Source organism: Bactrocera neohumeralis, chromosome 2, assembly GCF_024586455.1.
Source record: "Bactrocera neohumeralis isolate Rockhampton chromosome 2, APGP_CSIRO_Bneo_wtdbg2-racon-allhic-juicebox.fasta_v2, whole genome shotgun sequence".
In the NCBI taxonomy this organism is placed as follows: Eukaryota; Metazoa; Arthropoda; class Insecta; order Diptera; family Tephritidae; genus Bactrocera; species Bactrocera neohumeralis.
In genome coordinates, this window is record NC_065919.1 from 60,271,162 (window position 1) to 60,295,695 (window position 24,534).

At 32.9% G+C, this 24,534-nt stretch overlaps 1 protein-coding gene across 8 annotated transcripts in view; it reads right to left on the reverse strand.

Moving 5' to 3' along the window:
• Positions 1 to 3,360: 3,360 nt before the first annotated feature.
• The window catches only part of LOC126751535 (cytotoxic granule associated RNA binding protein TIA1), a 183,670-nt gene continuing 162,496 nt past the window's right edge, over positions 3,361 to 24,534 (reverse strand). For 6 of the 8 annotated variants that reach the window (XM_050461878.1, XM_050461885.1, XM_050461884.1 and 3 more), the window contains exons 8-9: positions 20,520 to 20,676; positions 3,361 to 13,156 (exon numbers count right to left, since the gene is read on the reverse strand). In XM_050461878.1, the coding sequence (XP_050317835.1) occupies positions 13,115 to 13,156; positions 20,520 to 20,676 (199 nt within the window). In that variant the 3' untranslated portion in view covers positions 3,361 to 13,114. Of the gene's footprint in view, positions 18,117 to 20,519; positions 20,677 to 24,534 lie in introns of all 8 variants that reach the window. The other 2 variants (XM_050461880.1, XM_050461879.1) reach the window with 2 other exon arrangements.

Sequence of the window (24,534 nt, forward strand, 5' to 3'; positions counted from 1 at the left end):
AATGTGGCCTATTTTGTAATAGATGTCGTTGCAGTCGTATATCTCCAGCGATACCAGTCACTTTGTCTCATACCATAAAGTATTGGAAAGATAAGATCTTAAGCTTTATTCAATCAAAAAAAAATTAAATTCGGAGAGAGGACTTTGCTTCTCAATTGCCTACTCAGTCCGATGTAGCACCTGTTGGCAAGAGTTATCCTGCGTTGGATTTCTAGGCTGACATTGTTGGTGGTGTTTACGCTGGTTCCAAGATGGACGAAATTATCTACGACTTCAAAGTTATGACTGTCAACAGTGACGTGAGTGCCAAGTCGCGAGTGGGACAACTGTTTGTTTGATGACAAGAGATATTTCGTCTTGCCCTCGTTCACCGCAAGACCCATTTGTTTTGCTTCCTTGTCCAGTCTGGAGAAGGTAGAACTAATGGCGCGGGTGTTAAGGCCGATGATATCAATATCATCGGCATACGCCAGCAGCTGTACACTCTTATAGAAGATGGTACCTTCTCTATTAAGTTCTGCAGCTCGAACTATTTTCTCCAAAAGCAGGTTGAAAAAGTCACACGATAGGGAATCGCCTTGTCTGAAACCTCGTTTGGTATCGAACGGCTCGGAGAGGTCCTTCCCAATTCTGACGGAGGTTTTGGTGTTGCTCAACGTCAGTTTACAGAGCCGTATTAGTTTTGTGGGATACCAAATTCAGACATCGCGGCATAAGAGCAGCTCCTTTTCGTGCTGTCGAAAGCAGCTTTGAAATCGACGAAGAGGTGGTGTGTGTCGATTCTTCTTTCACGGATCTTTTTACCTTACAAAGAAGCTGATGCATGCTCCTTATCAGTTCTTCGCCGCCGTGTTTGAATGGCTCGGCCGGCAATCCGTCCCCTGCCGCTTTGTTGTTTTTCAGGCGGGTAATTGCTATTCGAACTTCTTCATGGTCGGGTAATGGAACGTCTGCTCCATCGTCATCGATTGGGTAGTCGGGTTCTCCTTCTCCTGGTGTTGTGCGTTCACTGCCATTCAGCAGACTGGAGAAGTGTTCCCTCCATAATTTAAGTATGCTCTGGGCATCAGTGACTAGATCACCTTTGGGGGTTCGACAAGAGTATGCTCCGGTCTTGAAACCTTCTGTAAGCCGCCACATTTTTTCGTAGAATTTTCGAGCATTACCCCTGTCGGCCAGTTTATCAAGCTCTTCGTACCCACGCATTTCGGCCTCTTTCTTCTTCTGTCTACAAATGCGTCTCGCTACCCTCTTCAACTTTCGGTATCTATCCCATTCCGCACGTGTAGTGGTCGATCGTAACGTTGCGAGGTAGGCAGCCTGTTTTCTCTCCGCTGCAACACGGCACTCCTCGTCGTACCAGCTGTTCTTTTGCACTTTCCGAAAACCAATGGTTTCGGTTGCAGCTTTACATAAGGAGTTTGAAATGCCGTCCCACAGTTCCCTTATACCGAGTTGTTAACGAGTGCTCTCAGAGAGCAGGAGTGCAAGCCGAGTAGAAAATCGTTCGACTGTCTGTTGTGATTGCAGCTTCTCGACGTCGAACCTTCCTTGTTTTTGGTGGCGTGCGTTTTTTACTGCACAGAGGCGGGTGCGAATCTTAGCTGCACCAAGATAGTGGTCCGAGTCGATGTTAGGACCTCGGAGCGCACGCACATCTAAAACACTGGAGACCTGTCTTCCGTCTATCACAACATGATCGATCTGGTTGGTAGTTTTTCGATCCGGAGACAGCCAGGTAGATTGATGAATCTTTTTATGCTGGAATCTAGTACTACAGATAACCATATTTGGGGATGTTTCGTCGTGGAGGCTGAATTTACCGACCGTAGTGCCAAATATACCTTCTTTGCCCACCCTGGCGTTAAAGTCGCCAAGCACGATTTTGACATCGTGGCGGGGGCAGCCTTCATAAGTGCGCTCCAAGCACTCATAGAAGGCATCTTTGGTCACATCGGCCTTCTCTTCCGTCGGGGCGTGGGTGCAGATCAGCGATATGTTGAAGAACCTCGCTTTGATGCGGATTGTGACTAGACGTTCATTCACCGCAGTGAATGATAGCACTTGGCGACGGAGTCTCTCTCCTACCACGAATCCAACACCAAACTTGCGCTCCTTTATATGGCCACTGTAGTAAATGCCACAAGGGCCTACTCCTCTCTATCCTTGTCCCGTCCATCGCATTTCTTGGACGGCGGTGATGTCAGCCTTTATTTTCCCGAGGACATCAACCAGCTGGGCAGCGTATATCACATTCGTATATCACAGTGCGAAAATGGGCGAAATCGGACTACAACTACGCCTACTTCCCATATACCGCAATTTAAGTTCCGTTTGATTTCAGGACACAAATGAAGAAACTTTTATAATAACGTCAAAGATGCTCAAAATCCGAGCAAAACTATTTAAGCCCCTAGGATCCCAGTGTTTATAGTTGAATTTTGACCGAAAATATCGGCCAATGTGTGAAATATACTCTGAAAATTCAGACAGAATCCTTTTCTGACAATATTTATTCTGTGTGCCTAAAATAGGTTGAATCGGAACAATACTTCCCTTAGCTCCCATATACCTAATACAAACATTTTCGAACTTCCTGGTCACTTTATGCTAATCGGCCAATATTTGAGTATTCTCAATGAAAGTTGTAAAGCGTGACCTACCCCCATGTAAATAATATCAGAATTTTCGAACATCCGGCTGACTTTATTCTATATTGATTGGTGATTGTAAGTATGTGAGGTACTTTATGAAACCGTGTATGTTCCATACATTTGCTTAGTATGTGGTATGATAATAGTTAATAAATAAAATCTGGTCAATACTGCCCCCTTTTCTCATATATTACGTATAACGATTTTCTTGTTTCTAACAAACCTGAAGCCGAATATGTCGTTCAGTGTATGAGTTCTATACAGTATCTGCATATAAAAAATTTATTGCGTTCTGCTTGACATTTTACATCTTATGTTATTTTCCTGGCTTTGATTCTTGCAAGTTGAAAGAGTATAAAATGTTCGGTTGCACTCGAGTTTAGCCCTTACTTACTGGTTTTTTCTCTCTTTCTTCACCGAAGATTGAAAACAAACCCCAATATTCAATCAAAAATTCTCAAGTCAAAATATCAGATATTCTTAAAAATTCAGTAGGCCTTATGTTCGCTGAAATATCTACGTTCTGATGGTATAAACATATAGACAGTACTTTTATATTACATGTAGAATACTCGTTCTTAGATAATTCAGAAATACCCATTTGCACTGATCTGATTAAGCTGCATGAATCCCCATACAAGTCTAGTCCCTCTTTGCTTACCATCCAATAACTAGGCAACGGCAAAATAAAAACAAATTTGAGAAATATTTTTTTTATTTTACAAAATTTTTTTGGTTTGCTTTTTATTTTATTCGTGTCAATATTTGATTTAAATGTATATATATAATATATATATTTATTTTGTTTGTCAATTGTTGCTTTGACTTTACATTTTTGGATTTTGTTTTTAATTTTTTGTTGTTGCTGTTTGTGTTGCATGTTATATTTTATAGTTTCACTTACAGTTTTACATAATATATATATAATCTTTACGACAACTGCGCTGTGTTTGTAGTTTAATTAGTTTATTTTATGTTTTTTTTACTAATTATACTTGCTGAATATTTATATATGTACCGTATGCTTCAACTGGTCGCAGCAAAATCATGCGTGTTGCATACGCAACACACCCAAAGTGGGCTCGTGCGATTGTTACATAGCTGTTTGCTGCGTTTTGTTCTTTTATGCCACATGTTGTTGTTATTTGTTAATTATTTTATATATTTTATTATTATTATTATATATGTATATACTTTTCTGTTGTAACGCGTGGGTATAATTTGTTGTTGTTGTATAAGTGTGCTAGTGTGTTGTATATGGTATAAGTGTGTGTGTAATTCGGCTAACAGTTAAAATGTAGCAACTGCTTGCGAAAAATCTTAGCCTTTCCTTGTGACTAACATATTTTTTGGTTACTGTTTACCGTTATGTTTTTTTATTTTATTTTTGTTTTATTTATGTGCCTAGTGTTAAATATAGTTTAATGCTGCTTTCTCTCCATATATTTAATTTTGTTGGGAGCTCACCAAATATGGCCATAACAAAATGTTTTTTTTTTCTTCTGATACAATTTTTTTTAGATTTTCTTTAAATATATACTTTTCAACAGTTTTTGTTTATATTTTGTAATTAAATATTCGCCAATTGTATAAATAATTGTTAATTGTATATTATGCGTTACTAGGTATTATATATATATTTTTTTATAATTATAATTTATCTGTATTTCTAGTTTTTATGCACAGGCTCTTTGCATGCTTTTGGGCTTTTCGGTTTTATCCTATTTTTAACATGCTTCAATATATTTTTGCTTAGTTCTTATTTGCTATGTTTGCTGCGGTCAAACGCTGAACCGTCACTTAAATGCCTACAAAATAATTGCAATACTGCAGTCAATATGCTACTATTTCTATTCAAACTACTTGCGTTCCACACTTTTCATTGACGTTTTTCTACAGTTTCTACATCAACATATGCTAAAATATTTTATGCTTATTTCCCAGTTGCTTGTTGACTTCCTCTTTTCAGTTGTATACTTGAATTTATAGGTGTATTTATGTATGGTATATGGCTACTGCGTTGTGTATGCATGTTTTAACGGTAATTAATTTGATTTTCAGTTGTTTCAGATCTCATTTCAATTTAATTTTCGGTTTAATGTCATATTATTTTTTGATTTCTTTTATGTTTGGGCTATTACACTTTCTTTACTCCATTTTATGCTTAGCAAATGTGCCACAGAAGATACAAGTCTCATATGAATACATAATACCTGCAAGCAATTATTTCTCAACGTTTGCATTTTACTGTTATTTTGCTACCGAAAATTTTAGACCATTTTCATTCACACTTTCATTGAACTTCATTTCATAAAACGATAAACATGTATCGAATTTCATAGAAATTTTTCACAGTCGCACATAGTACATACAGTATCTTCTTAAGCACTTTAGCTCAGCACTAATTACTTTTCTTTTAATTATTTATATGTATGTATATATTTTTTCTCTCGCATGAATTCTTCATTAGCATTTACACACACTTTCTTAATTCATGTATTATTACTACAATATAAGACTACATAGCTTTGCCTATTTATATTTGCTTACTTTTGGTTTACTGCTCATCATTTTGATTTCAATATTTGCAATGGATATATTTTTGTTATCTGTAATTTTTAGCTTCTTAAAAAATTATATTTATTTTTGTTGATTGGTTTCAAACTGCGCTCATTTCATTAATAGAATATTGATTACACAGTATACATTTTCCTCTTTTGCAAATTGAATGAGCGGGAAATTGAATTTGTGGCATTACAGGCAGCTGTTAAAACGATTTTTTGGTATTCTGCGTAGACGTAGAATATTTCCAAAGCACAGGCTTATATTTTCATAAATTTTAATTAAAAATCATTAGCTTTTGTTAGCTTTTCAGAATATATTAGCTTTCATGAAAGCTCAGTGAAAGCTCTGTCAACAATAATGAATGCTCCTTTAGTAATTTTATAAACTGAGTGGAATAGATAATGTTTTAACATTTTGTTAAAGTTAAGTGGAAGCTTTTGAAAGCTCTGTTCACATTAATGAAAGCTCATTTACTAATTGTTTAAAAGGAGTGGAATTGATAATATTTTAACATTTTTTGAAAGTTTGTAGTGGAAGCTTTCGAAGGCTATGTCTACTTTTATGAAAACGCAGCTACTAATTTAAAAATACTGTATTGTGATATAAACATACTTTTGTTGAAATCACAAAGCAAATTAGCTAAAGTTTGCGTCAAAATGTATTAATAAAATGAAAATTGTATATTTGTTCTCACACGTGTTCCTTTAACACATGTTAAACTTTTAAGCTTAAAACTTAATGAACAAGTCAAATATTTTTCGTATAGCTTTCACTTAGCTTCAAAAGTGAGATTGTTATTGCCCTTAAATAAAATATTATACAGAATTTCAAATGATAGCGCTTTTTTATTATAAAAAATCGTTTAAGCTTTACTATTCAGTGGTAATTTAAAAGTATTGTAGCTAAAAAACTTTATCAGCGGTTTAGTAAATATATTTGTGAATTGCAATAACGCTTCATTTCATTTCATTTATACATTTTTATTGGCCATGATTAAAATTTTAAACTAAATGTTCATCAAGCTTTCACTACATAATTTGAAAGTTTTCAAAATTAATATTGGTTTATAAGTTTATATTTAATTTTTAAGCTTTTGAAGCATACTTACTTTTAGCTATAGTTATTTACGTAGGTCAAGAGCTTTTAAAAGGAAAGTTATTTTAGCAACTGAGCTTTCACTACTTTATGCAAAGCTCTCATGAAGTTATTTTTCCAATAAGTAATTTTCGAAAAAAGTTCCTCGCTCATTTAACGTACATAACCCAACTTCCAAATGTGTCAGTTTGTTTCATAAATATTTTTGATTGCTATTTTGATTTACTTTTGCATATGTACATATGTACCATTTCATAAACTAAGTAACGTTTTGTGTTGGCTATTATTGTTTAGCTTAGTTAGTCAAATATTTGTATTGCTGTGTAAGCTTCCTTTTTCAGTTTCACAATTTCATCGGCAAACAAATTGCACGCATACAAATAAACATTGCCATATTGTTTAATGCATAACTTGTGGCTATTTTTGTTGCTATTATTACTGCCATGTATGAATGTATGTGTGTTTAGGTAGACTAACTTTTCTTTCACATACACATATATGCATATGTGTATATGCAGTTGTTTACATTGTAATGCGTATCAAATATTTCTAATATATTTTATTGGTTGGTTTTTCTTCTATATATATAATGTATTTGTTTTTTTTTTTTGGTTTTTGGTTTTTGAAAATTTTTACCTCACTGCCGGCAACTATTTTTACTAATCTCATTTATGCCATGTCTGTATACACTTATACTCGTGTATGTCTGTATGTATGTATATGTTTTGCAATTTAATTTATTTGATGTTTGTATATGTATAAATATATATATATATATATATAGTTATATATATATATGTTTTGTATTTTTATTTGTAATTATATTTATTACACATATGCTAGTTATTTTGCTTGTGGTTGTGTTTGTTGTTGTTGTTACTGCTACTTCTATTGCATATAATACTCTTATATGATTGGTTTTGGTTTTCATATTTGTATTTGTAACATTGATTTGCCCTCAACTTTTCCGCCAACATATTGCAATGGTTTTCCATTAATTATCTTAGATGTGGCATCACTGTTTGACCGCCCGTCGTCACTCAGCATACCTACTCTGGGATTCATCTACTGCTATAGCACTTTTAAGCTACTCGGCTATTCAATTGCACTACCGTTACTACCACTCAAATCTTACTAAATTGACTAAAGTACTTAAAATAATTCTGCTGCTTCTTCTTCTTGCCTTTACTAGTATATATTATATTAATATATTTATGTATGTATGTATTGATTTTATTTTGCTTTTGCGTTTAGTTATGTAAGTATATATGTAAATATCGTGTTATGCATATGTGGTTATGATAATCTTCGTAGGTGTACCTGCATAAATATTTATTTTAGAGAAAAAAAAATCATAAAAATCAAATAATGAATTCACTACCGTTGCACACATACACAGTATTAATTTATTAACTAAGAGCTTAGTAAATATGTATGCAAGTACTTTGGATTAGTATAGTAGTATAATATTTTAGTAGTGATTATGGAACACTTTCAGTTAACATGCCGATGCTTAGTTAAAGGAACGTTACGTTGAAAAGCCAATGGTTTGGAGAGTTATGATTCGGTTTTTAGTGTTTTATTTCTAGATGTTATGCTACAACGAAAAAAAATGAACATATTATGGAATAAATAAACATATTACTTGTTTAAAGCCTCAATATATTTGCCAATGTTATGAAAGTCTGAGTTTTAACTACTTCGCTGAGATGAAAGTTTCATTCTCTAAGCTTTAAAAGTAGTGTATGTTAGAGCTTGTTCCAACGAAATGTTACTATGTGATTAGACACCGCATTTCATGCGAATAGATGTGCTTAAAAAGCTTTTTTAAGGGCTCCAAGGCTAGAATAGTTATTAAACAAGTTTGAAATCGATGTAAAACCGAGTTCTAACTACTCTATATGAAAATTTGTTTGCTTTGGAGGCAGTGAAAAGTCACGCTTCTTACATTGAAATATGCATGAATAGTATACACATGACATTATATAAAAAAGTGTGCTTGAAAAGATCCTTAAAGCTCCCTGGGACGAGAAAGCTATTTATGTTATAGGCAAAGCATTTGTTAATGCCTCAAATAAAATTGCAAACCGAAATAAACTGATTTTTTTAATTTTTCATATGAAAGCTTAGCAGTACGAGCTGTAGAGCAGTAAAAGCTTTTCCATGTTATAATGAAAAAAGCTTTTGGGATGAACTTTTTCATCTGAAATAAGCTCTTGTGGTTGCGCACGGCACTTTACAAGCTATATACACTAGGAAAGCAGTGAGCCGAGTATGATTTTCGTACACACAATTGATTAAATTTTTACACAATATTCTTACTGTTATATATAGGTAAGAAAGATTTTTTTTTACATAGTGCAGGTACAAATGACTATGTACGTAATTTCACTGAAAAGTTGTTACTGCTTCAAAAAGCAAAAATACCAATAGTTACCCCGTCTAGCTATTACCGATTGCTCGAGTTTTGGATAGAACTGAAGAGCTTTCACAACTCAAAAAAACGCTTAGAGATTTTTAAATTTTTATAAAAGAGCTTGCCACGTTTTTTTCTATTAAAATTTGTTAACGAAATTCTAGGAAATTAGTTCCAGACGGTTACTAAAGTCTTTGTGAACGAAGATAGAGCTTTCAATACTATTACGAAAAATGTATCGAAAGTTTTAAAGGAAAAGCTCGTATCTTTCCTGATTTCCATTTTATTAGCTTTTTGGAGAATGGAGGAAAAAGCATATTTATGCTTATAGAAAGCTTTCACTTTTCAATTTGTGAAATTGACGCTATTTTTCAGACTCATTAAACATATTTTGGAATAGCTTGATGCTTTTAGCACAACACATTAGTACAGAACGCTTGTTAAGGTAATTTAGAACTGCCATCAAAGCTCAGCGCTTAGCCAAAATTTTAAATATAATTTTGTATGAATGAAAAAGAATAATATATGAAGTTTAGTAAAAAAAAAAAACAAATAAGTTGATGCCACCACTAAACATTGTTACGGATTATGTTCAATATAAAAAAATTACTTACTTTTTCACACTAAAAATTATATATAACATATTATATACATATGTATGTATATTCAGTTATTTTTTCACTAGTTTGCTTGCTGCGTGTAGGTATATATGTGTCTTTTTTCTATATGGAACTTAACATTTGTATATTTTTTGGTTTATTGGCTAAAATACTATATATAATTATGCACATCTTTGCCTCGTAACGTATATCAGCAAATCAGTGTTCTACTTATATGTATGTATATTATACCTAATAATTGCACATTGTATATGCATTATTATATAAATTTATATGCTTATATATGTACCATATATAGGGTAAATCCTCCAACATAGCACAATCAATGCGGTTGTTGCATGTGTGTGTGTATTTTTGTTGTTTTTATTGTAAAATATTTGTTTTTAATGCTGTTGGGCTTTTTCATTTTCTTTCCACTGTATTTATATAGTCTTATATATATATTTGTTGCAGCTATTAAATTATATAATATATAATTATTAATTTCCTTTGTCATTTATTAGCCGTTAGACTTTTTTTGTTTTTGTTATACAAATTTTGTAATTCCCAACAAACACACTTTGCTCGTGTGTTATTTTTCTGCTTTTGTTTCATTAATATCATGCGTTGACTTACTTCTTCTTTTATACATTACGTGTGTATGTATATATGTTTCTACTATTATTTTATTTATATGTATATTGTATTATTATTTTTTATACACTTTTTTGTTTTTTTAGTTTTTCGTATTACTCACTGATATGTAGCGCAAACTTTAACAAACAATGCGTTTTCGTAAACTGCAACACGCTCTTCTCTTCCTGCCAGCTTAAAACTAATATTTTTGCAATTTAATATTATATTTTTTATTTTTATATATAAGTGTGATTTTTTTATTTTAATTTTCAGGTTAGTTTTGTTCCTTATTTACGTCACTTTGCTGCTTGGCTAACTCTACTATGGTTTGTGTACTATTTATGCATCTATATAAATACATATATAATTGTATATACATCCAGTATTTTTGTTTCTGTTAAATAATATTTCAAAAACTGTTTGCTTCTTCCCATTTTGCTAATATTTCTAGCTTGGTGATACTCTCTAGCGCATAAATTTCACAAACTTACTTCTCGAGTTCACATTTTTATCTGTTTCTTACATGTACAAGTATGCAACATGCTTATTAACGCTTGCAGTTTTGTTTTTGTCATTTTTTATATGAATAATTAAGTTTAAAGTTTTTTTTGTAAACAAAATTCATTTAAATAATTTAACAAAATTTTAGCCGCTTCCACATTTTCTAATAATTTGTGGTATTCTTACCTCAAACTTAATGAAAAATTTTTTGTTCATATAAACTGCCTAAAACTCAACGCTTATTTTTTAGACATTATATTGTACAAACTATTTGGATTTTTAGCCAACAAAATTTTTTGTTCATATAAACTGCCAATTATTCATTAAACTTTTTCGTGTTTTAACAACAAAAGTGGTTTTCTTTTTTTTGGCAGATTGCACACTATGCTCACGTGGGTGTATGTGTGTGCACTTAACCCACATTAGCATATATGGATTTCTCCTGAACTATTTCTATGTACGCATATGCGTATATAGTCACTCATAGCAATAGCTGCATATTATATACGTATGTAAATATGTGTGTGTGTGTATGTATGTATATCTGGCGTGCTATTGTATGCGTAGAAACATTGAACAGCCTCATGTGTGTATGTGTTCACGTCTATGCCTCAAATAATTCGGTGTGACACAAAAGCTACAGCTATTTTGGTTTGTATGTGTGTGTTCGTGTTGCTCACCACTAATTTTTAATTCGTTTGCTCACGTACTTACTAATTTCACTAGCTTGTGCTACATTTAAGAATACTACAGTTGTGTTTTTTTTGTTGTTGGTTTTGTTTTTTGTTTTTGCTAAAATCTACATACCTTTTCTGCTACACACATTCATATATGCACTTACATATGTGCTGCTATGTACGAGTATGCATGTATATAATTGGGTTTCATAAGTACTTCAATATGTCCTTACATATATATATATATATATATATGGGTGTATATATATACTGCATATATATAAATATATTTTAATATATACATATACATGCTATGTATATAGACTAGTTTATGCTCTTGTCCATTTTCACTACTCTTCTGTACACACACAATATAATGCCCTCGCACATACATATGTATGCGCATAAACATATATACTTTTATTTTTTAATTTTTTATTTTTTTTTTGTTATTTTCCGTTTATTAAAGTTTTTGTAATACTTCAGCTTTGCATATTAATTGATACATAATTATACATATGTTTTTTTACAATTATTTGTATGTGTATATATGTCTTTGCACCTGCTGTTAAAAAACCGATTATCAAGGTAACTCATTTATGGATGTTGATTGTGTATAAATTCCGGTATGTATGTATGTAAATGTATATATAGTATAATATGAATTTTTGATATAATTAAATAAGAGATGCTTAAATAAGAATTGAAGCAATTTAATAAAGGAAATTATAATAAATTATGATATAATTTTACTTGGACTCTCAGATACCCAAACGCCACTCAGTATATATATGTATGCATGTATATGTTACATAATTAGAACGTGTCTCGTAAGTTTCGAAATATTTTTAAGTGTGAAATATTATGCTGGTCTATAGGCGCCATAAACATATAGAAGAAGAGTTGACTGATACTCTCTCGTTGCTTTGTAAAGGTTATTAAGAGAAGAAAACAGCTAATATATCAAAGATTGATGAAAAAATATGTGTGCTGGTTGTGAATATAATGTACACTGACCTTTGTTAATTAAGTAAGCTTTCAATGTATCCTACTAATATATTTAGGGGTTTCATATAGTCTCATGAAGTTATAAGTTATACTGAACCGAAAACAAAGCATTGAGAATCATGATCGCATAAACGCATTTTTTTATGCAATCCAGCAACAATTTTTTTAACCAAGTGTAAAAATGAATGACTTTAAAATTTTTGATTTTTCCACCTGTTTGAATTTAACTTTAACTTTGAAATCGTAGAAATGATTTGTTGCTTTTTTTCGAAAAATTAATTAATTTTATGAGACAGCCCAAGCTTTTCTTCAAAAATGTATGAAACTTTCAATTCAAGAAGAATTCTGAACTTTGGAAATTGTTTTGTATAAAAATTTATAGGCGAATATTTCGAAATGTCAAACTATTCCATATTTACAACCGACAACATTATAATTACCTAGTCTTCTGTATTGGACTACAAAAGCTGTTTGCCCAGATCTCAAGGGAATCTGCAGCTAAAAAGCAACTTTTGAAAATCCATATAGTATATAAAAATATTACAATCAATAATAAATTTATTGATGTTACTGGCAATACAAAAAACAAAAACAAAAAAAGAACCAAAAATTGTTGTTTTTATCAATAAATATTGCTAACATCCTAAAAGGCGCCCGTCATAGTTCGACTCTCATATTAAAACCTGTAATGAATATCCTTATTTTGCATATATACCTTGCGTGTTTCAGAAATTGTCCCATTGAATTTGTTGTGTTTCTACTACTTTTCCACTCGCGCTATTTTGGTATGAATTTATGCCTGTAAATATCAGTAATTTATATGCGCACACATATCAATTATACTCTTCCGGTTACAGATCTCCTACATATTAATAACATATAATATGTATAATTAGTTATATATACATAAAGTATTTCTTGAATGCATGTCTCCATATAATTACAACATAACTTCACTTATAACTAACAGATTAAATTTGCTGCTAACCATTCATCTTCTGGCAACTGAAAAACAAATAGAGAAATTAAAATAAATAACAGTTTACGCTTAATATATAAATAAGTTGAAAATATTTTTAAATTTATTGAGTTACGAACGTTTGTTAAACTCTGCTTACGGTAGGGAGCTTTTAAATATATTTACACGTGTACATGAGCTTGAGCCTGGAACTCTAAGGATTATGTTTTTAGATGATAAATTTTTGAATTTTCATATTATTTAAAAAAAAAGGCTTTGTAAATGTTACAAAAGTTTTTTTGGGGAGGGTATGTTTGACTAACATATGGCGGAAAGCATTCAGTGAACCTCCTCTATAAGTGATGATAACATTGAAAACGTTAAAGTAATTGTGCTTAAAAAACGTCGTGTTGGCTTATGGATCGATTGAACCATTTTGTCCAATCTTTGTTTTTCTACCAAAGTTTTTGGCCAAACATGAAATGCAAGTCATTGCTTAGCCACCATATTCGCCAGATTTATTTCTTTGCGACTTTAATCTGTTTTCGACATTAAAATAACATCCGATTAAAAAACAAACGCAATTCGTTAATTGGCCCAATATATAAAAATCGCGAACCAAACTGTTCTCGTCGTTCGTGTCGCAGTAAAGAAAATATACCAGACGTAGTTGAGAGTGACACGAAGATCATTGGAGAGAAAAGTTCCGAGAAGATCCGACATTTTCAAGACAAATTTAGTTCAGCGATAAGCTGAAAAGATTCAAACCATTTCATTCAGAAAAACGCAAGGGTTTGCTGTGGTTTGTGATGCCGGAGAGAGCGCTACCGTCAATGGCGACCGTTGTCGCACCATGATTACTGACTATTTGATGCCTGATATTGAAACTTTGGTTTCCACAAGACGGCGTCTTTTTCCACACATTCCATCAATCAGTGGACATATTGAGAGAATACTTTGGTGAGTAGATAATTTAGCATTTTGGCTGGTCTATTGACCACCAACATGGTGTGATGTCGCACCGTAGACATTTTCCTGTGAGGATATGTAATGTCTTAAGTCTATGCGGACAATATCGCTTCGATCTAGGCCTTAGCGCAAAACATCACGCGTGTCATTTCGCCAGTTTGCAGTCGAAATACACATGTGAGTGATCGAAAATTGAAACCAACGTATGGCTAATTTTAGACATTCCCCATTAAATTCGAAATTTCTGTGTAATTTTCATTAAAAAAGTAGAAAATCTTGAAATGGATCACCCTTTAGTTATGTCTATTCGGCTTGCGCGCGTAGTCTATATGGATTAGTCTGCATTTATTTTGATACTGATTGTATATGCTTAAGCTCCAAGCTTAGTGTATAGTACATCTTCGTTATGAAGCGATATGAAAGGCTCTTGGAAACTTTAAGCAAACGAAAAAAATTGGAGTTGGCCAAATGAAACAAGTTTACAAATATACTTTAGTAAAAGGTGGACAGCAAAATACAAAATAAAATTAATAGTTTTTGGTAGCAAAGCTATAATTGGTTCAAGAGTGTACTAGGTACTGTTCAAAGTTAAGGGGTTATAGCAAGTGGCTGCTAGTTGACTAGTTGTTAGTTGGGGTTTCAATTGCTCAAAAAGTAAGCGTATATAACAAAGAATTTTGAGAAGTTTTATTACTAGGGAACATAAGCAAGTGCAAAATACTCATATAGTTAGGTGTAGAGGTATTTATAAATCTTAAATGGAATAAGAAGCTGATTTTTATGGTATATACAGTTGCTGAAAATGGTATGTTTGATTTTGATTTTGAACATTCGAAGATGGAGTGGTTGTTACTTGCAGTTTGAATAATTTGTATGACTAACTATTGAGTTATACGAGTATTATATTACTTATATTTTTTATTAGTTAAATCAAGAGTATGTGAAATTTTCAAAGGGGTTGTATTTATTTATGAAATAACATGAAGGCATTGATTAATAATTTTTTACCATGGAAATATAGATTTTTGGTAGCATACAATTTTTTGCGTTGTCAAACCTGAGGGTTCTGTTAATCGTTGGTGTGACGAGTGCTAAAAAAATACAAAAAGAAAGCTACTGAGGTGAAAGCTTTGTGTTACGCTCAGCTAAGGGAGTGAATTTTTTGAAAGCTTTAGAAAAAAGTTCAACCCTTTTCCAAGCTAATTTTTTCCTCTCTACTCCGTATACTGGCCTATTCTCTGTAATTGTTCGCTTTCACTTAACTACTTCACCCATTTTACGAAAAATGTAGGCAAGTTATGCTAACATAACAAGTCGGCTTAGCATTACGATCATGCTATCTCATATAACTCTTCTCAAAGTGTCCTTGATCGACTTGATAATCAATTACATTCGCAATTACTGCGCCTCTGTGTGTGTGTGTACAATACAAATATGCATACGCCATTAAGTACTTGAAAACGGTATATTCGAGCTTTGATTACAAAGTAAATCGCTACGAGTATTTCGTGAATTGTTTAGATAATTCAACAATGCAGCAGATAATGTGAGGAGCTAGCTTATATACCAATGTCTGTCTGCTTCTGCACATAATCAATGGGCAGCAATTAATTAGGAAATGTGTTATTGAGTTCGCCACGTCAATGATGATTTGACTGCCGTTCTCCCTCTCTGCAATGCCCGCGCTGCGTAGCGTTCAAGGTTAGAATTACCGACAGAGTTGGTAGGAAAAACAGATATTTATTGAATGCTTCATATAACGGAATGAGTATTGGAGGGTATTTAAGTGGGTTACATAATGAAGGATGAAAAAAATGTATGGCAATGTATAAGTAAATAAATAAAATGCAATTATTATAATTATTTATATGTGTCACTTAGCATGGAATTTGTGCGGGTATGTGTGTCAAGTTCACTTGGTAAAGTAAATAGTACAAAAATTTGATTTTAGTAGACTGTGTAGTGATATTGAAGATATTGAATTTATAGTAATTTTTTTTATTTTAAAAAATTTAATTTCAGAAGAGTTTAGCATCGAAAATGTCTTTGAATGAAAGTTTATAAATGCATGAGCTTTCAGTGAAAACACTTGAGATCAGCAGACCTTAGTGAAAGCTTTCAAAATTATGTGCTTTTTATGGAAACTTTAGAAATGCTGAAAGCTTTTTGAAATCTATATCTTTACGTAAAGCGTTTGAAACAATAAGCTTTTATGAAAGTTTTGTATGAGCTTTCAGTGAAAATACTTGAAGTCAGCATATTTTAGTAAAAGCTTTCGAAGTTATGAGCTTTTATGAAAGCTGTAGAGCTTTTAGTGAAAGCTTTTTTAAATCATGAGCTTTTATTGAAACTTTTTGCATTGCAAACTTTCAGTGGAAACTTTTAAAATCCGGAGCATTTTTCAATTTATGAAAACACTTTGTCATTACTATGTAATAGTTTCACGCAAAAATCAAAAATAATTCTAAATAATCTCTGTTTCAATATTTTCGCTTCTTGCAGAAAGCAACCTCTATATTTGTTTTAGTTATTTTATAATTAATAGACAAATTCAACTACTCAATTTGTTCTTAGGTTAATTTTAGTATCTTTTTTGTGTTTGCATTATTTCGATATTAGTCATACAGGCACTAGTGCAATATTCGTTTTAGATTACGTTAGATTACGAATGGTCTTTGTTTTGTTATATTTATATGTAGTTAGTGTATTTTTTAGGACTACTGTGTACCAATGTGGACCTGGGCTTTTCACCTACGGTATAAGCACACAATAGCTAATCGGAAACAATAAGTATAAAGGTATGCATGTGCTAGAGTCCTTGCAAGCGAACCGAAAAAAAAGCCGGAAAAGTCATCGAATCGCTGGCGCTTAGCACTGACCCAGTCTTAATATAGGGTATATGTGTTTGTATGAGTATGACAACTACGGGTATGCATTGATTTCGACACATATTATGTATAACTGTATGTATGCGTGCAAATCCATATGCTTGTGAGCGTTTTTCGGCTGCAGCGCCTAAAGCTAGACTTGATAAGTTTGTTTGCCAGTTAGTTTCAGTGCGAGTGTGTTGTGTGCATAAAAAATGTGTGTGTTTGTGTGGGTGTGTATATATGTGTTTTTGTTTGTTGAGCTTAAAGCAAAAATCGCTAAATACATATACATATTCACTTTTCAATAGACATACACTACGTTGCAATATTTCTATTAAAAATGCACTCAAGCGCGCATAAGCTCTCACTGACTTCGATGTTGTGGTGGTGGTGATGGTGGTGAGTACAAATTGTAAACCAATGAAATCCACATCATCCTCAATGTCATCGGCGTCACTTCAATCTTTCCGTTAAATTACACATGTGTGTGCGCATGTGAATCTGTCGCCTTTCTTCAACATTTTCCTTCATTTGGCCGCCATTCATTATGTTTCTACCATGTGCTGCTAATTTTAATTACGTACACAAATCTATTTTGGTTTTATAAATACTATTACAATTAGTTTATTTTATATTAATTTTTTTTTTGCTTTTATTCTTCTTCTTTCACGCTGTTTTTTATTGCACATACTCGCCGCCCTTTTATTTGTTATTTTTCTTCTATACATACATAGGTTTGTTTATGTGTTTGTTAATATTCTAATTCTTGTTGTTTCTACTACATTTTGCTTTCATTTTGTTGCAGCAAAGTAATCGCTATTCATATAATTACTACATTACAATATTTCGTATTCAACTTTCAGTGCAAAATTTGCATTTACGGTGTTTACTAAACTCACTACTTTTCCACTGTGCTTTGTGTTGCTTAATATATTTACACATTTAGTAATTTTTTATTTATTTTTATTTTATTTTTTTTTATTTTTTTTCTTTTTGTCAAAACTACCGCTATATATATATATATATATTAATTTTTTTCTTTAACTTTTGCTTGTTAATTCTTACAATCATCTATAACAATCTGCCTTAAGCTATTTATGTAGTTTATAATGTCTTTTATGCTATCTTAAATGTGGGTTTACTGTGCCTGCAAAAGTAAAGGATAAACCTTAAAAAATAATATGAGGTGTTAGTAAAAATTGGAAATAGTAGTAGGAAAAAATTTTAGTAAAATTTTAATGAATAAAATGTCGATAAAAAAGATGAAAATGCATATAATATCAATTATTTATATGGAATAATATACAAATGTTCGAGTAGTAGTAAAGCATTTAAAACTGGAATAAGTAAACATGCAAGTGCAATATAGAGTTACTATTTTCATATACATATGTTAATAAATAACAAAAGAAAATTTCTAAAATGGAAAGTAAGTGTAACATTTTAAAGAAAACATTACCATGAATATTTATAAAAAAGTTGCAATATTCTTCTTATTCTCATACAATTTGATGGATGCTGGACAGAAAAAAACATTTTTGCATTAAAATGTGAAAAATGATGAAAATATATGAAAGGCATTCAAAACCAAGTGCACAAACAAATATGTTCTTCTACTTCGTTAAAGCTTTCAGTTGTGTAAATAGCTTTATCTATCTTCAATCAAAAGTTTTACTTCATTCGAATTCCGCACATTTTCTTCCTAACAAAAACCCATAGACTAATTATTTAGTAACTTGCACTATTCTAACATAACTTAAAATTAAAAAGAAAAAAAAAATATGTTATTCCTTTAATCGCCTTTGATCTTATAACCTAGATTTGTAAATTAGAGAATAAATTTAATCCAAAATTTTCGCCCAGTCATTTACACCGGATTCCCAAAGTTAACCATCGGGCTTCGTTAAGGAGCTACATGGGTTTACGGGCTTGAAATTTGTATTTTTTATTGTCTTATAAAATTCTACAATAGTTTTCAAGTTGATCCGTGTAATAGTTTCGGAGATACAGCATTGAGAACTTGTGCGCTCGAGGCTAGCTAGGCTAAGTGCAGCGTCTTTAAACGCGTTTTTTTTTTTCAAAATTGTGTTTTTGAAGTCGGTTCTCGAGAACTCCTCAACCGATTTTCATGAAATTGTACACAGAGCGTTGAGATTCTATTCATGAATTCTTGGACGAAAGACTTTTTCTTATTTCGTTTACAAATATTTGAAAAAAAAATGTCGCGAAATTTTTTTTTTTTTTGGTAAAAATCTCTGCCGAAATCCAATTTTCAGTGTTTTTCCTCTTTGTCCGAGTTTTAAATTAAGGCTTTAACTAAAACATGTGTTTTTTCACTTTAGATGATCCTGTAAGGAGTTATTCTGCCAACGGGGGCGCATATTTTTCCGAGGGGTCACCGGATATGGCGTCGCAGTGACTGAGTTTGAAATATTTTTTTTCAATTTGGGATTTTATCACGCAAAAGAAAAACATTTATTTTAGAACGCACTGGAATTAATAAGCGGTAATGCTAATATAACAGTAACTACAAAATTACAAAAAAATTTGACATACTCTTTATAGATATTTTCCCGACCCACAAATACAGTTATCTGGTCACTCACTGGTTTGTCATGCGTCATGAAGTAATTAATCGAGGTCTCTTTCGGCCACTAATACGACAAATAGATCGGACACAATATGTATATCTTAATTGACTTAAATCATTATCCTATTCGAACAATTATAAATATTTGTAATATCCTAAAAATTAATTGGAACAGCCGTGCTTTATGCCCTTGGTGTTGACCTATAAAAAGTAGTGGTTTTAAAGATAAAACTCTGCAGACTGTTCGGTGTAGTTTATACTAATGCCGAATCTTTATGCTCCCAATGTCGTTCCGAACAACAGTGAATTCGAGGTCTCAACGTATACCATTTTGACTTATCTTCAGTGCCCGACTATCACACAGAACTATTTTACCACCAAAACGCTGAAAATGTTTGCTAAGGATGTCAATCAGGTGTTGAGTCCCTACTTCTGAAAGCTACTTGCATAACATGTGACTTCTGTCATTGGGTAGAGGCTCAGAATACGATCGCCTGGTTCCAAACCATCTCCTTTGTGCTAGTGAATATCGAACGATAGTTCCTCATTACACTAAATACCCTTTTATTTTACTCAGCTAATTACTGTAGTAGTAGACAAGCAAAAGATTTCGACTATGTTATATGGTAAAAAATTGGGTTTCGATACGGTGTAGCACTCCGTTATTGCTTATTGATTAAAACGCATACACATATATATGTGGGTATTAATGTATATTGTGCAAAATATTTTTAATGCGCTAAAAGTCGTTGATAGCATAATGTAATTAACATGGGACAAGCATTTTAGGTTTATGCAGCATGCAAAAAAGGGGTAAAAAATAAAAATTGCAACAACAATAAATTATAAACTCTTTCAATCTTGCAACTCCAACTAGCAACTGCAAACATAACGAGCACTAACACTATAACAACAATAACAACGAGATTTATATATATCGTCATTGTTGTTGTACGAGTGAAAACATGAATTGACACCTACCTGTGGGCTCACTTGAAATTGCTGAATCGGATAGGCGACGACGCCGGCAGCTTGCGGTATCCCAGCACCAGGAACGCCCGTCGCCAACTGTTGTGCAGGTGAGATTTGCGCTTGGGTGGCAACGCCTTGCCAAGTGGCGGGAATCTGTACGCCCATGCTGTAGATGCGGAAAGAGAAGGAAACGGATGAATATAATGTTTGTTGTTTCATAATTTTACGATTGTATAAAACAAATTCTAAAAAAAAGAATTAAAAATATTGTTTTCTTTATCAAAGAAAGTTTTCAAAATGTGCATAATCTATTGTTTTTGTAGTCGTGATTTGGCAAACTTTTAATTTTACTATGCACAATCACAACCATCAAAAATTTGTGGTACTCAGCGTTAGTATGTAGACAATTCTGTTACCGCTAACGAACACAGTTCTTGTCGAACTTTTTTTTAGATATTTTAGTATTTTTGGGTACACATCTATGTATATCTATTTACTAACAAATATATGTACGCTTTGTTTTTGTATATGTTGTTGTTATCATCGCCATTGGCTATATCTGCTGTTGACGCTGTAAACACAAACTGATGCAATCAACCAAAGTGTCAGCAAGAGTTACAGCCACAACGCTAATAGCGGCGAAAAAGTGTATACAACAACAAATACGAGCAAATGGCGAGAAAAATAAATTCACCAGCAAAAGTTTAGCTGTTATTGCAGCAGCGAATATGCTTACACCCATACACAAACAAAACGAATATATTGCTTTCCTGGTTGGTGTGTGTCGGTGCGTATGTTGCACTATGCGCCAATATCAGCTATTAACAGATTCATAAAATACTTTTTTTTTAATTTTGTGGTCATAAAAGCAAAAATTGTAAAAATATAGTTAAATGTTATTGCCTTCGTACCGAATTTATGTTCCCTATCGAATTAACTTTCATATTTTTCTTCAATTTTACAAACGAAACATTTTGTTCGAAAATTTATTATACAAGTGTTTAATAGCATAAATCTTGATTACAATATTCCTTCCAAAGTTCGTCTAGAACTTAAAATTCTGACTGATTATTTTTGGTGCAGTATTAAAGTCTTCTATAATTACTTTCAATTGAAATTCCAAAAAATCTAAGTTCTGAAAATTACACCTCGCAGTTTTAAATTTATTAAAAACCTACACAGAGAAATATAGTAAAGGAATTCTTTTAATTGTTCCTCATTTTATCTATATAATTCAGTTTACAAGCAGCTCACGACTTCCGGTCTTATATCAAGTATCCTCTGCGTAGCCAAAAAATGTCGATTGAGGGTGAGCTAAAGTGAAAAAGCGAAACGTACCTCCCCAAGGTTGTGCACTAAGTTTGGGGTCCGCCACGTAACACCCCCAATGAAAAGAGCAATACAGCCTCGGATGAAAACTACTGGCGCGCTGTTATAAACTAGGCCAATGAGGAAGAAGAAGAACGGTTTATGAGACCGCATTTCCTCTGATAAAAGATAGAAATTGAGATTGCGACAGTCTCATCCCATTACTACAGCTACAGTTAGTCCATTAGGTCATGAACGAAAGGTTGTAGTCATCGTATTACAAAAAAAAAAACGAAAATAAGGTACTTTTAGGAGCGAAACGAACTATTCTAATATTTGTGGTACTGCGCATATTTATATTAACTGCCATGATAATTGTAAAGGCAGTTCAGACTAAAGTAGCAAAAATTCGCATTTCCTGGTAAAGCATAACTTTGTATTAATTTTTAATTTTATTTAATTTTGGCGAAAATTGAGCTTTTTTAATCAGTTTAACCTATGAGCTAATTCAGGTAATACTACGTCCAATATTCGGTCGACATAATCTCACCGCAGAGTTGGTAATTCCAGCAACTATAAAACGGTTTCATACCACGTTAATCTAGTGTATATTGCGCATCCTCAGAGATACAGTGCGCTCTTAAGACATTATTGCTTCTGTGGAACAAAGTATCGAAGAAGAATCGAATGAGTCCATATGCCATCGTTCACAATATTTGGAGCTGTGTCTATCCATTGTGTACAAGATTTTGCAGAAGGATCTTGTTAGTTTGTGGGCTAACAAAATTTAACTCACGCAAGAATTGAAGCCAAACGACCATCAAGCGCGTCACACGTTCGGCGAATGAGCCTAAAAAGAGACGTCCACCGGTTCCGATTTTTACAAGTGAGTTTTTACTTTTTCGTACCTGAGTTTGAGTAAGTGGTCCGGCGACCTTTAGTTCCAACAATACTGCTCTACATACTACATAGTCAATATAATAATCGATTTTTACAAAGAAACTTTTGTCGAGCCCATTATCTATTATCTGTGGTGTGGCCTCTGAACAATTTTTTGTGGGTTTTTGTGAAGTTGCTTGGAAAAGACTATATAGCGTTATTGCTGAAATAAATTGAGCTATATGTACGAGCCAGCCGCGGCGATCACTTGCCATTAAATCATGTTTGAAACATAATGGAAGCCCTCATTTTTATAATAAAGCTAAATTCTTGGTTTAAAAAACACCCTTTATTTATTTTTTTCTTACGAACGAGGTTAATAAGTGTGAGAAGTTCTATATTGATGTTATGTACTGGTTATGTTAAACTAGATTGGACAAAGATGGAAATCATATGAACCTCCTAGGTACACAAAAAACTTGCTAATTTCTGGCAACATCTCATTCAAATTTTACCGAAAGGATTGTATTGGCATAAACGGAGAAAAACTGATCAATATTAATATATATACCAGTACTAAAGGTTTTATTTACATTCGATTACATGATAGCAACAAATTATTATCAAAGGCTTATTTCTATACCTATCACTTTATCGATTTAAGGAAGATTTTCATCTCTCCGAACAAAATGAAATGTAAGAAACTGGAATATAAGAATTTTGTGATTGTAATTACTTCTGCATTATAGAGGTTGCCACCAGATATGAAATACCTGATCAAATGAGCATATAGCGCACGTGAAGAAAAAATGATATTTTAAATATTTGTACTACAGCGCCATCTAGTGTGAATTTTTTGTCAAAGTGGAGAATATGGGAAATTATTACTCTTGCGCTAACTTCGAGTTTAAAAACGAAGCGGCTCAAACTAAAATTTCCATTAGTTTTAATAAAATACAAAATTTCTAAATTTCCATAATTTTATTTCAATATTAAATTTTTCTACAAAATTGCTGTAGTTACACTGTGCAACATATTCTTTGAAGACTATCACCGCATTGCGCTGGGCTAATGAAAGGAGAGGATGCATAAATACAGAGATGACAAACCGAAAATCCATATGACAAAACAGACGTACGAACGGAAACGCGTATTTACGGGACGAATAACGATGTGCAGCGACAACTGCAGACAGCGGACGGTGAAAGCGGACAACGGAAAGCACTGGCTGCGCATAACTTTCGCAATTAGCAAATGAATTCAGTCAACCAGTAATTTCGTCATCATTCAGCGATACACAACTGTGTGCTGGGAGGCTACGAAACGGTGAATTGGCTGTTGCAGCAATCGTTAAAAGCACTGTTGTTGCACCACGTTATGTGTGTACGCATCTGAGTTGAGGGATTTGTTGCGACTTTTATTTGAGCACGAATTTGAATTTCGCGGCGATAATTGGCTATATGTTTCGCAAAGATATTGCAACAATTCTCTGCCAACGACCCATTACTCTACGCACGCACATAGCGAACCGAATGTGTGGCACACGTATTAAAACGAACTTTGAACATTTGGAATCGATTGATCGATGGGGAGTGACAATACTAGTTGTGCTGTATTGTATTAAAAATGCAAAAAAAAACTCGTGGAATTGCAAATAAAGCGCTGCGGCACAATACTCGTAAGCGATTTCGAGTTAATTGCAAATTTTTGTTGCATACATTACGGCGCATTGCCTGTCATTAACGGCCTATCTGGCAGGCAGCGTTCATTATGCAGCCAAATGGACGTTAGATATCGATAAAGTGGCAATAACAACAACGGCACGCGCACGTAGCGC